The 14,823-nt window shown below is 43.1% G+C and overlaps 1 protein-coding gene across 1 annotated transcript in view; it reads right to left on the bottom strand.

The window, feature by feature from the left end:
* Positions 1-14,823, bottom strand: part of cdh22 (cadherin 22) — a gene marked incomplete at both ends in the record, with an annotated part of 130,372 nt that overhangs the window by 55,266 nt on the left and 60,283 nt on the right. Inside the window, one exon of the mRNA XM_080728487.1 lies at positions 13,827-13,963. Coding sequence (XP_080584613.1) covers positions 13,827-13,963 — 137 coding nt within the window. The remainder of the gene's footprint in view (positions 1-13,826; positions 13,964-14,823) is intronic.

Genomic DNA, 14,823 nt, shown 5'->3' with positions numbered 1-14,823 from the left:
ATGAATACCAAACGTTGGAAGTCACATGCATGCACACTCGCACACACACACACACACGCACGCACGTACACACAATGAAGGAATAGTCTTTCCCTATCTGACTGTACAGACCAGCCCAGCAGCAGCCCAGCAGCTAATGAGAATCCTGGTCTCAGCTAATAGCATAATCCTCACATCAATGCAGGGTTTTAATAGACTGTTTTTTTTCCTTGTTTTTTTCTTCCCGAGCAGCAGGAATATAAATGGACGGAGAGCTCCTCCAGTACAACATATCTCTTTCCTCCTTCTTCTAATTTAGTCCTCATATTATTTTGCTGCTGCGTGGCCCCCGCCGGGACGGAACGAAAATTGTTAGTCATCAGATGTAATATGTTTTCTGAATGGGAGACAGATGAAACAGTGCAGGGATATCTTTTCAGCTAATTTGACCCCGCCCAGCATCACCAAACCCCCTGAAATAAATGTTTTTTTTTTGTTTTGTTTTGTTTTTTCACACTAACACTAAAACCTGAGTTATACTGAGTTGTGTGCCGGTTTCGTGCACCAAAAATTGCTGATCTAAAACCTCACAACGTATCGCACTGCAACTGAAACCAACAACATAGCTGTGAGCTTGCAGCTATGTTCGACACGCAACACCAGCACCCAACAAAGAACTGTATACATCAGGTGTAAATTCAGCTCTTAAACCTACCTCTAAGTGCCTACTCCTTACCCTAACCTGAATCTTTATTTCTAAGCTTAATTATAAAAAATAATTTCAAACCATAAAAATAACCAATCTCTTGTGAGGACCAGGACATGTTTTCCTTAGAATGTCTATTTAAAAAATGTTACTAGTTGGGCGCCTGCTGGCCTACCGGTCAGGGCACATACCACATACTGACAGCGTGTCGCTGGTTCGAGTCCCAATCCCGTCTACCTTTGTGTCACTCCCCACCCCTCTCCCCATTTCCTGTCAGTCTACTGTCCTAGCAATAAAGGCATAAAAGCCCCAAAACATATATTAAAAAAAGAATATACTACTGTATAATGCACTGGTAGGACTAGGGACATTTGACCCCCACAAGTAATAGTAATAAAAGGACACACACACACACACACACACACACACACACACACACACACACACACACACACACACACACACACACACACACACACACACACACACACACACACACACACACACACACACACACACACACACAGACCCACCGTTGTCCTTACACACTATAGAACAATAAAGCATATATCCTTGGAGACAATGCTCTCTGCTCCAAGAAGCGCCGTTCTGACTCTGTGTTCATATAGAGGAGTAGAATAAAGGACTTAAACAGATTACTGGCGTGCTCCATGTCTGTTCCATGCTTGCCAGCTGCTGGCTATCTAGAAATTGTACAGTGGATCTCTCCGGCAGTGAATTATACTGACTTAACTGCATGTGCGCTGGCCTGCGCCTCGGTGTGTGTCATCGCCTTCATGGGGTTTGTGTGTATGCACGCATTTGTGTGCAACGCAGCAGGCGTGCATAGCGAGCAAGTGGTTTGCAGCCTGTTCGCCTTTAGGAAACGGTTTGTTTTAAAATGTCACTTTGGTCAGGAGGGAAATGAGTGTATGAATGTGGTCTATCTGTCTGCCTGTCTGCTGCTGCTTTTTATGGTGGAGCCCAGAAAGCCCAGTCATGCGCATGCACAGACTACACAGTATTACAGACATTTTTCATCATGTGCCTGTAAAACTAGTGCTATATACACACAGTGCTGTCGGCATCTAAAACATTAAGTCTTGAGCTTTGCCTTCTTTTCCTAATAAATTGACAGCTGGCATGGCTTTACCCAATTACATTTAATTTCCTGGAACCTAGCCTCGCGTAGCCAGGCTTACTCATCTGCGAAGAGAAAAGCCTGGTGAAAATATGAGGCAGAGGTTCTAGGAGGTGGGGCTGAATTTCCCCGGAAGTTGCAAACGTATTCCCCGCTGGAAAAAAAATCTGGTCTACATCTCCTGCTCCGTCGGTTGCGCTCGCAATAAACAATATACAAACAAAAACATTGATTCAGGCGATGTTACACCTATTAAGAGCGAGTTAAGAGCTACCGTCTTTGTGTTTGTTTCGCTGGGGAATGTAAACAGACCCGCATCCCATGACGTAACTTCCGTTAAACGCAGCCCTTCCGCTAGAAATCTTGGAACCAACCGAAAGGCATATTGTGGCCAGGGTGACTGTCTAACTATTAATTTACCGAATGTCTGTCCGTCCGCCGTCTGTCTGACTGTCTGTCTGCAGGCAGACAGTGGTAACAGCCGCATGCTGAAACAATGCCTACATCACAGACAGGTATTGTACAACTGGACGTCAATGGTGACTGTTCTACCCAACGGGCTCGGGTCTTTGTTCTCCAACATTACTTCTGAGACTCCTGCATTCAATCCCTCATATACTGTGCATACCCCCCGGCCACAGGAGTAGTATATAAATAATACTTTGTATTTACAATGAAGTATTATACACTGTAGTACGTCATCATGGAATCAAAGCTGTAGGAGTAACTGCACATAAGTCTTTGTAGCTAAACACAAAGAGCTGTGGCACTCTGCGACCAGCTAGAATAAAAATGGCAATTCAGTTGACAACAGCTATTACAGTATATGTCAGTATAAGTGTTTATGAATTTCCACAATGCAACCAAATGAATGGTATGGTCAATGAGTTGCTCTTCATATGGCTTTGAGTGCCAGGAACATAATGGACGCGTTGCAGTGGCACTCCATGTCTCTCATTAGAAGCAACAGCCAAATGAATCCCAACTAACACTCAAATGTACGTAACGTATAGGTCGTATACTGTACAAAACACTTCAGAACTACACATTATTTTGCTTTGGCCTCATCCTCCGCATCAACTGAGAGCTGTTGACATGACAAGGTCATGTGGATTGAATTGGCCTCCTGGATGGGTCTTTATTGTCCCAGTTTGGTTTGCAAACTATTAGTCCACAGGTTTTCAAAAGGCGACCACAGCCCCCAGGGGGAAGCCAAAGGCACCAATTGGGAAGGAGAAGATAATGTATAGAATCATTACAAACTAGACCAGGGTTTCCCAAAGTGGGTGCCGCCGGTGCCATGATGCCAGTCCAGCAGTGCCGCAGAATAATCTAATAACATTTGGAATTCATCAATATCACGACACCAATAACACTTCACTACCTGTATGCTTAGTAAAACAGACCTGATTTGCACTGTACTTGATGAGTTATTTTTCCATCTACAGCCAAACTCTCTTCACCAAAAATAGCAGATCTACAAGCTCACAACGTGTCACGCTGTGCACTCTGTCACGCTGTGACACGTTGTGAGCTTGTAGATCGACTATTGTTGGTGAACCTTCCCCCGGAATAGGGATACTGGGATTCAAGTGGTTAAACATCAAGTATAAATGTTATTTTCGATCAGTTCTTCAATATGATGTAAGATTCAAAAACGTACAGAATAATTCAGGGTTGCCGTGGATGAAAAAAAAAAACATTTACAGGGGTGCCCTGAGTCAAAAAAGTTAGAAAACCCCTGAACTAGACTGCACTCTGTCATGGTGCCAACTTGCACCTTGTGCACTCGTGGCCCACTTGTGCGCCAGCAAAGCACGCAAGTACTGTGACCGCCAGGGCAGGAATTTCATGGAGGCCATGAAGGCCATGGCCGCCGTTGCCCCTCTGTTTGGCCTTGTGCCTCTCAAACCAATGGCATGACCTGAGGCCACAGTGGCCTTAATGCCCCAGCTGACTGTACCACTTTCTCCTCTGTCTCTTTCAGGTCAATATGTAGACAGTAGACACCGGTGTCTCTTTCTTGTCATGTAGACACCAGTGTCTTTTCTTGAGATTCTTAAATCTTAACTCCCCCGAGTCCCCATCTTTAAACCAATCCAGTGACTTTGATTGGTGCAGAGCTGAGCATGGATCAGATTGTAAATACTTAAACAATAAATAAATACTTCAACAAATTCTTTCAATGGACTAAAATCTTGTTTTATTTGATGGCCTTCCTGCCCTGGCATTTGGCCTTTGTGCCCTCAAACGATGGACAACACCAAAGGCCAAGCGGCCTTGCCCCTAAAATGAAGAAATTGCAGGCCTGGTGACCGCTGTGCTGTCAGTGAGGGTCCTGGGAGCAGTGTTCTCGGTGACGTCACAACCAACCAAGTGTTGTCACCAAGAACGCTGCTCCCTCATTGGCTCCCTCATTACATAATCGTCGTTGTTGGGTGGAAACCTTGTATGTCCAAAGCTCTTCGTTTTGCAAGACCTTTGTGCGACGGCCTTGTATGATGAAAAATCGTACAAATTTGAAATTTGGAGATACAAGGTTTCTGCCCGACAGTGACGATATATAGACAGCACTCGACCTTTAATAACTGTCAGCCGGATACAGACAGTAACGATCACAGTTCTTGTGCGCTCTGCTGGCGCAAGTAAATATATATTTAGATAACTTTAATTTAAACCAATAACCTAGTAAATAGAAACTCTGCAAGTTGTGTTGTGAGCTTTTAGATAGGCTATTGTTGCTATTTTCTTCTTCTTCTTAAAGCCATTTCACAAAAGGGGGGGCACAGCCACAGGCTATTGCTATTTGGGATCCTTTTGGGAAAGGTTTGGGAAGCACTGAAGTAAACACAATGAATACACGTCATAAAATAACTAGAAGACATAAATACATAACATATTGTACAGTTGATATTATAATAGTGAAGTTGCAATGAGCAACCAAAAGCAAAAGCCCTATAGAGCTTTGTTTAACATTCCAAAAGTCGAGGGTACTAATTATCTCAGATATCTGTTTGGTTTGGCCACTGCAGGGAAAGCGGACCTCTAACCTGGTGGCAGGAGTCCAAACATGAATAGTGTCGAGGGTCTACAAGAAAGGCATTTGCCCTGCAGATTACAATGGTCTTCGAGCAAATTTAATACATTTCCCAGCCTTTTTGTTAACCATACTGAGGTTGCTAAGCCAACAAATCATACCAAATGTTCTCAGTAAAAGACTCATCTGTTAATTATATTTTCTCAACTTTCCTAAGAACAGTCTCTGATTGACATGCCATCTATACAGCACCGACATAATAGACAGGAGGGTTTCACTCAAAGTGGATAAGAAGGGCTAATTCAGGCAGCGGCGATTTTCCTCCCGAACGTTTGAATGCTTAATTCATGCATCACCATGTACCAAAAATAGCAGATCTATGTACTGTCGTACAATTAAGTTAAAAGTGTTTTAAAGGTTTAAAGTGGTATTATTAATATTTGGTCTGAAGTAGGCTTTAGATACACTGAGTTGCATGTATGAGTCATCACACCATTTGATGAAATTACCATTTGATGGGAGTGATTATGCACCAGCAGAACGTTAACATCTGCAAGGTCATTGCATGTCGTCTGCATGGTGCCACCAAACCCATCCAAACAGAGCCTTCCAATTACTCATCACAGGCCCTCGCCAAAGTCTCTAGATGCCGCAGTGACTCATTCTGTGCTTTGCATAATTAATTTGATCTCACGTTCTCGACTGTTTTCTAGGTTTCTGTTCAATTGAGCACATGCCTCATCATCTCCCGTTATAACTCCCTCCCCTTTTCCATTCATGAAACTTTGATTAACATGCTAGACTTGTCTGCTTTTGCAACGTCTCCGCATGCAATTCAGACTCAAACTACTGTGTCAAGGAAAGACGGAAAGGTATTCCGCTGTAAGAAAACATCACTAACATGCAACAGATAAAGACTTTCCAACTACTTTGTTATCTTGTTTGCCCTCAGGCTGACGCTCCTTCTTCCGCCTACCTGTCTGTGTCTGGATGTAAGAAATTATAATAATAAAAACTTTTTGCAAGGTGATATCATGCTTGCTATCGGTCGAGGAAAATTATATGTCACTCTCGCCTATGCGGTGACAGAAGGCTGATATGTAGGAGTACTGTGGCTAGAAGTTACAGTGCAGTTAAAGGCGACTTTGCAGTGCACAGGAAGCTTTGTGTTCTCTCTTCTCTGGCAGGGAGAGGAGCAAGGAACAGATGAGAGGTTGTTTCCTGCTTGTCACCGACACTGACGCCTGGGAGAGATGCTCGCAGCTGTTAATATTAAATTGGGGGAAAACTCAGGACATGACATGTTATGCCTGTTCTCGTGTCAAGACTTCCGTCTGCACATGCACGGTTGTCATGTGTGGATGCACTTATGCATAAGTATGTACAGTACTTGCATTTGTCTTTGGTGCACATATCGTCGTTGTCGGGTGAAAAACGTGTATGTCCAAAACCGCTCGTTTTGCATTTATCATTTTAAAAATGATTTAAACTAGTGAAAACAGCCGATCTACAAGCACACAACGCCTCGCACCGCGAGGCGTTGTGTGCTTGTAGATCTGCTGTTTTCACTACTTTTGTGCGACGGCCTTGTACTATGAAGCACGGATTTACTTTGCGAAACAACTTACACATTTGAAACTTGGAGATACAAGGTTTCTGCCCGACAACGATATACTGTATGCCCACACGTGCATGCATTTGGGAACATGCACATTTATAAGTGTGAGCATGAGTGATTATCATGATTCAGTTTATTTGGCAAAATAAAATATAACACACACACACTTCTACCTAATCTACCAAATGTCAAAAGACCCATTTCAATAGAGTGGGCCAGGGATGATGTATTTTTGAACGGTTGCAGGCGCTTCCATGCTTGACCGAGTGTGTATGTCCCTATGTATGTATACTAGAGGTTTGCGGGCCTTCGGCCCGCTCACATCTAGTTTTAAAAAATAAAAAAAATAAAAAAGAGAAAAAAAAAAATTTTGAGAAAAAAAATTGAGAAAAAAACATTTTGAGAAAAAAGGTTTTTGAGAAAAAAAAATTTTTGAGAAAAAAAATTGAGAAAAAAAAAATTTTTGAGAAAAAAGAATTTTTGAGAAAAAAGAATTTTTGAGAAAAAAAAATTAGGATAAAAAAAAGTTTTGAAAAAAATAAGAAATAAAACGTATTGGTGATGTGTGCGTCTCTCTCTGTGCATTTCCCCCCCCCCCAAAGTGTGCGTCTCTCTCTGTGAAGTCCGTTGACTGTGGACTGCCCTGTGCCCTGTGCCTATGCTCGAGTGTGGGCGTGTCTCAAAGTCCGTTGACTGTGGACTGCCCTGTGTCCTGTGTCCGTTGACTGTGGGCTGCCCTGTGTCCTGTGCCCTGTGCCAAAGTGTGTCTCAAAGTCCGTTGACTGTGGACTGCCCTGTGTCCTGTGTCCGTTGACTGTGGGCTGCCCTGTGTCCTGTGCCCTGTGCCAAAGTGGGCTGCGGCCTTAAGCCAATTGTAAATATAAGATGTCTCTATGTTTTGCAGTATACCCAAACGCCTCGTATGAGTAGCTACAGCTGCAATACCGCTGCCCACTGGGTGACCAAGTGGCGCTGTTGAGCAGCGTTGACATTACTGGACAACAGAAGAATTCATATAGTTTAACACTGCTCAAAGGGACCGCTCACTTCACTCACTTACCCTAAACAAAAAGCCAATGGAATTTTTGATCATGGCTGAAAATAAGCAATAAGTGTGTGTGTGTGTGTGTGTGTGTGTGTGTGTGTGTGTGTGTGTGTGTGTGTGTGTGTGTGTGTGTGTGTGTGTGTGTGTGTGTGTGTGTTTATGTTTTCTTCTCCTTTCCAGTGGCACCCCTAGGGGCCATGGACCCTAGGGGTCATGAACACCTGTGGTATGGGTGAATAATTGCAATCCCAGGCCCTAACTGGCTCAAGAGCCTGCTTTACTCTGATTTACACCCTACCTTCCCCAAAAACGTTAATATTCCATATACAATATGTATATGGATATATATATTAATAAAGGATAAGCAAGATAATATGTCAGTACATCAACAACAATACAATAAATGCATAGGAATATAATCTAGAAAATAACATAGGTAGACCACGCACCTAATGAGTAAAAAAACATTTCTAAAAGAAAAAGCTATCTAGCTTCATGCGTGGTCATCGAGGGAAGGGGAGTGTTACAGTAGTGCTATGCCTATGGCTTTAGGTGGATATATGGCCAAGACAGATGGCAAAGACAGCCCATATCTGTGTAGCTGGTTCTACAGACAGGGATCTCCATATATGGGCATAAAAGGGATTGTATGTATGATGTCAGATGTCATAGACGTCATAGGACTTTCACATAACAAAGCATTGGGGTCTCACAGCATATCTCCATGTACAGTACATGGATCTCCATATATGGGTACCAGGGGTCTCCATATATGGGTAACTGGTCCGATATACATCACTGGCCAGATGGTCAAGACATGGCGCGACCTCGGTCGCTTGTCGTCCTTAGGCGTCTTACTGGTTAGGTATTATAGTATACCACAGAGTTGTGTAGTTTTAACAACACCCCACACAAGCTGACCTTTTGACTCTGCAGTATTAATTAGCTGAGCTCTACTATGAAATAAAAAAGAGAAAATGCTAAAATAACCAAATCATTGTGGAGAAAATTAAGCCTTCTGTCAAAAATATTCGTCTACTTTACTTGGTTCACATCCCCACCCGCTCTTTCTCCCATGCACGCCTTCCTCCTCTTCTATTGTTTATCTCTACCTCTTTCTCCTCTCTCTCTGTCTCTCTCTGTCTCTCTCTGTCTCTCTCTGTCTCTCTCTCGCTCTGGACTCAATGAGCTAGTTGCTGATAAGCAACGTACAGGACTGTAATTCTGATGGAATCAACCAATGACTCTGCTTGTCTGGGAGTTTCCTTCAAATGGCAGTGCGAGAGGCTTAATCTGTCAAGTACAGGCCTGTGTTTATGCCCAATGTTGGACGTGTGTGTATGTGTGCGTGTGTGCGTGTGTGCGTGCGTGCGTGCGTGTGTGCGTGCGTGCGTGCGTGCGTGCGTGCGTGCGTGCGTGCGTGCGTGTTTGTACGTACTTGTGTGCGTGTGTGCATGCGCGTGCTTGTGTGTCTGATGGCCAATTAACATTAAATGTGCCCACAGTTATGACAAGCATAAAGATGAATACAAAAGAAGACAATTTGTCTTGAGAATTATGGCTCCAAATTTATGCTTCACGAAACTAATTTAAAAATCCAGCTTCATTGGAGAATGTTTTGCTGAGGGCTAGTATACTGTTGCATGTTATTGTTTGAGTGAACCTACTGTATCTATGGCTACATGGGATGGTAAAAAGGCACGAAGAGACGGAATTCAGAGGAACAAAGACTGCTTCATTTCATCCTGCATTCTCTCTCACCTGGTGTTGGGCAGGGGAACATTGCAATGCAGAATGCAATCTCCTTTGCATTACATTCAATCCCCAAATCACTACATCCACTCCTTCGAGATTGCATAAAGTAGAGAATACAGCTTTATACACACACACGCACGCACGCACGCACACAAACACACGCGCGCGCATGCGCGCACACACACACACACACGCCTTCAAGTCAAGTTTAGTGCTAATGCTGCAGCAGCTCTAGAGTTATTGCATTGCTCGCTCTCTGTCTGTCTTTTACTTATCACAAAACTATCCAGGAAGATCAAACAAGATCACCGGATCATCTCCACTCACAAGTTGTGAGAAACACTAATAATGTTTTCTTTTTCCTCTTCCAGAAAGACGAATGCCATAACACCAGCAGAATATTACAATACATTGAATTTATGGTACAACGATGATAAACTTTGTTGAAAAGGGTCCCCCTGGGCTCTATTGCTTCCCCCCCCCCCCCCATTCTCTTTGCTACAAATAGCCAATGTGATCTGCTATTTTCTTTATTGTTTGCCTATTAATGTATGTATGTTTCATTTAAGACCTATTTCCCTGTTCTGTTGCCACAAAGGAAAAATAATCCATTCACGCTGTTTCCTAAATAAATGAGATCGTCTGCATCTCTGTCAGCGGAGACGATGCACGGTCCCACTCCCGGGTGACCGATGCCTTCTTGGTCTCATCCAGTGGTTCTCAACCTGTGGATCGGGACCCCTAGGGGAGTCCCGGGGGGTCCCCAGATGATTAACTTAATGTGCAACATTGTTTTCTCCCTCAACAGTAAACAAACCAAAATAAAGTTTAAGTGTATAAAGGGTATCTGCACATTTCTAAAGTGACAATGTAAATACTTTTTAATACCTTTAAAATGACAAATTAAACATTGGCCAAATTGACAAATATTAGAGGCAGAAATTGTGAAAATAGCCGATGCTCACAACGCCTCGCAGCGCAAGTCGTTGTGAGCATGTAGATCGACTATTTTCACAACAGAACCGTGTTATACAAAAGTGTTATACTTAGTGCTCGTCAGGGTGGGGGGGTCCCCAGTTAAAATATGATTATTTTGGTGGTCGCGGTCTGAAAAGGTTGAGAACCACTGGTCTTCAATGGGTCACCACTTTTGGTGTCACACATTGTGACAGCATTACATTATAGTCTTGTTTACATTAATTTGTCGCACATATGCGACATGGCAGATATTGAGAGAAGACAGAGTTTGCCTTTTAGTAAGGCCGTAGAATTATTCACACTTCACTATTATTTTGATGTATTGGTGAAAGGAGGAGTTCAACGTCAATGCAAATTAGCCATATTGAAGCCCAGAACAGCTTCACAAAATTTCCTGTAGGCTGCACTCTGGATTTTATATTTACCAAACTTCCTCACAGACTGTGGGTTTTAATTGTCAGTAACGGATTGCGGATAACGAGTAATTTTTTTAACGATCTACTTTTCTCAAAGGTAACGCTGTAACCTAACAAATTACTTTTTAATGGCAATAACGCTGTAAAGTAACACGTTACTTTTAAAAGTAATGATACCCAACACTGGATAGGGATGCTATACATTTTGCTTGCATGAAGAATATTTAGTACTGACTATTATGTCTTAAAGCAGTGGTTCTCAAACTTGGGGTTGGGAGTCTGGACCCCAAGTGGGGTCCCCAAATTATTTTGTGGGGTCCCCAGATGATTAGCTTAATGTAAAAAAAATGTCAACGGTAAACAAACCAACATATATGTATATACCCTGTGTGTGTTTACAGGGTATCTGCACATTTATAAAGTGACAACTTAAGGATTTTCAAGACCGTTTTAATACCAAACTGGCCAAACAGTCAAATATTAAGTAAGCAAGAGGCGAACATTATGAAAATAGCAGATCTACATGCTCACAACGCCTCCTACTTTGAGGCGTTGTGAGCATGTAGATCTACTATTTTCACAATATGTATCTGTGGAACCGAGTCACATTACGGTAAATGTAATAGCTACAATTCCAAGTGCTTGTCAGGGTGGGGGTCCCCAGTTCATATATGTTTATTTTGGGGGTCACGGCCTAAAAAGGTTTGAGAACCCCTGTCTTAAAGTATATAACTTATCAATCACATATTGAGTCGTCGTTGTATATGTAATGGTTTATTTCATTTGTGTTCCTGTTTCTTTTCGAATCAGGGACCCTTATTTTCCAGTCGGTGTCTCCCCTGCAGGTGGCGCCCTAGGGCGACCGCCTACGCTGTCCATGCCTAGAAGCGCCCCTGGGCAGCTGCTGGCTGTTTTTGCAGCTTGAGTCATAAAGTGTTTGGACCTTGATTTGACAGGTGCAATGATTGGCAGTCAGTGAGCCTGCATGCTTTAACTTGCTTTAACAAAGCCAACTTTACTTTTTGAGAGGACAATTTTAAATTTAAATTATCCCCCTCAGTCAGAGGCAATGTTTTCCCATAAGTTGTGTGTGGGCTTTTCCTTGATTTTCTCCTTCGAATGATTTAAGCCAGGAGCACATTCGCCTGCCAGATTACATTTAATGAATGTTGTTTTTCATTTCGTTTGCTATTAGCGGCTCACTTGGGCACTGACTAACTAGTTGTGCAGCATGCATTTGGAATGCATTAACATTGCTGTTTTCTAATGTGTTACATTTGTCAAGATGCAACGCGGTCACAATATTGATCAGTGAAGAGGAAGAGTTATTATTTCTTATTTCTCAGATTCAAGCCATGAATCTTTGAATTTGCTTGGCTTTCTACCAGACCAGTGGTTATCAACGTGGGGGTCCTTGGGAGGGTTATAGGGCTTTCTACCATACCAGTGGTTATTAATGTGGGGGTCCTTGGGAGGGTTATAGGGCTTTCTACCAGACCAGTGGTTATCAACATGGGGGTCCTTGGGAGGGTTATAGGGCTTTCTACCAGACCAGTGGTTATCAACATGGGGGTCCTTGGCGGGGTTATAGGGCTTTCTACCAGACCAGTGGTTATCAACATGGGGGTCCTTGGCAGGGTTCTAGGGCTTCCCAAGCTGACCATTTGACAGTTACTGTAGGAACCAAATGAAACTGGTCCATTCGGTCAGGGAGTTTCAAACCTTTTTGACTCAGGGCACCGCTGAATTAGCCTACACTGTTAATTTTTAGAATCTTACATCCTATTACGCAATGTAAATATGCACATCTTTCCACCTGAGATACGGTAGGCTATGTCACGGAGAAATATCAGTTTCCATCAGAACTGACTGAAAATAACTTTATATGTGATGTTTAACCACTTGAACCCCTGCATCCCTATTATGGGGGGGAAGAATAGGGATGAGCTCTCTTCACCAAAAATAGCAGATCTATAAGCTCACAACGCGTCATGTTGTGATGCGTTGTGAGCTTGTAGATCGGCTGTTTTTGGTGAAGAGAGTTGGCCGTAGATGGAAAAATAACTCATCAAGTACAGTGCAAAGGTAGGGTCCATTCGTACACTCTCTGTGTTACAAACCCATAACAAGGGTCCATTTGGTTCCTAACTGTCATTTAGCTGGGGACCCCCTGGAACTACCTCAAGGACCCCTGAGAACCAATGTTCTAGACTAAGAGTGTGTGGAAGGGGAGAGTACAGCAGCTGTATCCCGACCTCGATTCACCTGATGTGCTGCTGAATTTCATGAACACAGTGTTACGGAATGTAACTGTAGCGTACAAAATGGACCCATTTCACTGTGCCTAACGATAACTGACAATCACACTTTCTGAGATGAACTGCTTGAGAGAGAAGTGCAGAAAATGTACTGCTGTAAAATGATGGAGTCGCTAGGGGAGGGACTTTGATGGTGGCTCGAAAAACACTGGTTCTCACAAAGGGATACCAGGACCCCCGGAGGTCCTTGAGGGCGTTCCAGGGAGTCCCCAGCTAAATGACTGATAGTTAAGAACCAACCGGACACTTACTGGTCCAAGAGTGTACTCTACTCTACGAGTTAATTTGAGGTTGAGGTTAAAAAAAGATATCGTCAATTGGGGACCAGGGGTCATCGCCATGCTGGCTTGTGGTGGACATTTTTGTACAAAATGTGCAGACAATAACGTTACCAGAAACACATAAAGAGATAGCCCTGAATGGCCATAACAGGTCTGTAACTCTGAGAGTATTCAAATTCATTTGTACACTCTTAGAGTTACGGGGGTCCTTGCAAAAGATGTTTTACCACTATTACTAGTCGGACTCCTAATGTGCAATAGTGTTGTAGTAGATAAGGTCATATTCTGAAGGAAACCTGGAGACTTGTAACTGGGTCTTTCAAAATAAGAACATTATAATGGTGTGTAAAAAAGAAAAGCCACGGACAAGACCAAGTCTTTGCCACGGACACATTTTGTCCGTGTACAGACATATTGATGAAAAAGAACGCCTTTGAGGGGTGGTTCAAACAGATGTCAGCCTGACCAGTACAGTATGTTGTACAAGGGCACATAATCCTACTGACTTTCTCTGCTCAATAAGCTCAGAAGAACATGAAGAAAGTGATGCACCTGCTTCCACTGCAGTCACAGTGATGTTGTGCCAGCCTGCAGTCTCTCGATCCAAGACCTTGCCCAGAGTGATGGCACCCGATACAGGATCAATGTGGAAGATCGTCTCCTGATCCGTGCTGCGATCAATGGAGAACCTGCAACCGGAGCCAGAGAGAGAGAGAGAGAGACACAGAGAGATAGTAAAGCATGAGGAGTACAATACTTTAAGTGAAATCCCAATTCCAAGACATCTAATGAATACAGTCCTTTTTCTTTTCCTCTCAGTCGTAATTATTTTGGGCTCTCCTTCAGTCGCTGCTACTACGACAAACAAAGAGGTTATCTAAGGACTGACAGAGTTGATATCAGGTTACTTTGAAAAATATTTAATGAGAGAGAGGGGACACAGACACACGCACAAACGCATGCACGCACTCACAGTCACGCGCACACACACACCAAAAGATTGGGTAAAAATAATCATCTGTTATAGTGCGTTTATTGGAAAGCTGTCACAGTGCAACCCTGCTAACTACTGCTACAGTTACTCTGTGCCCACCTTGGAGCAAGAAAGCAGACATAAAGATTTCATAGTGCGCTCCGGCAAAATCAAAGCACATCATCGGCAAGTCAACAGAAACCCAATGACAGTTTTCTTTTTATTTCCACTTTCCAATTTTCTCCTTTCTACTGTGTGATTCTGGCTGGCTCACTCATTCCCACGTACACCCTAAACCCATAACCAGTGAGGGCAACAACAGATTTTTAAATCTCTTCCACAAAGGCTCCTCACACCACCCCCGCAGCCATCGTATGACAGCCAGAGTTACATACTGTAGTGTTATTAATAACGAGAATGTGAACAGCATCATATGTGCTGCTATCAAATACAATTATTCATTTTAGAGTAGTGATGCTTTCATCACTTGAAACACAGTCCACAGCATAGTCAACAACTGTAGACTGCAGGTCTGATATCTATTCCTTCTCTAGTGGTACTGTGTGCAAGTGTTTG

This window comes from Nannobrachium achirus (assembly GCF_963921795.1).
Source record: "Nannobrachium achirus genome assembly, chromosome: 6".
NCBI lineage: Eukaryota > Metazoa > Chordata > Actinopteri > Myctophiformes > Myctophidae > Nannobrachium > Nannobrachium achirus.
The sequence above is the reverse complement of the archived record's forward strand: the minus strand, read 5'-3'. Positions and strand labels throughout refer to the sequence as shown.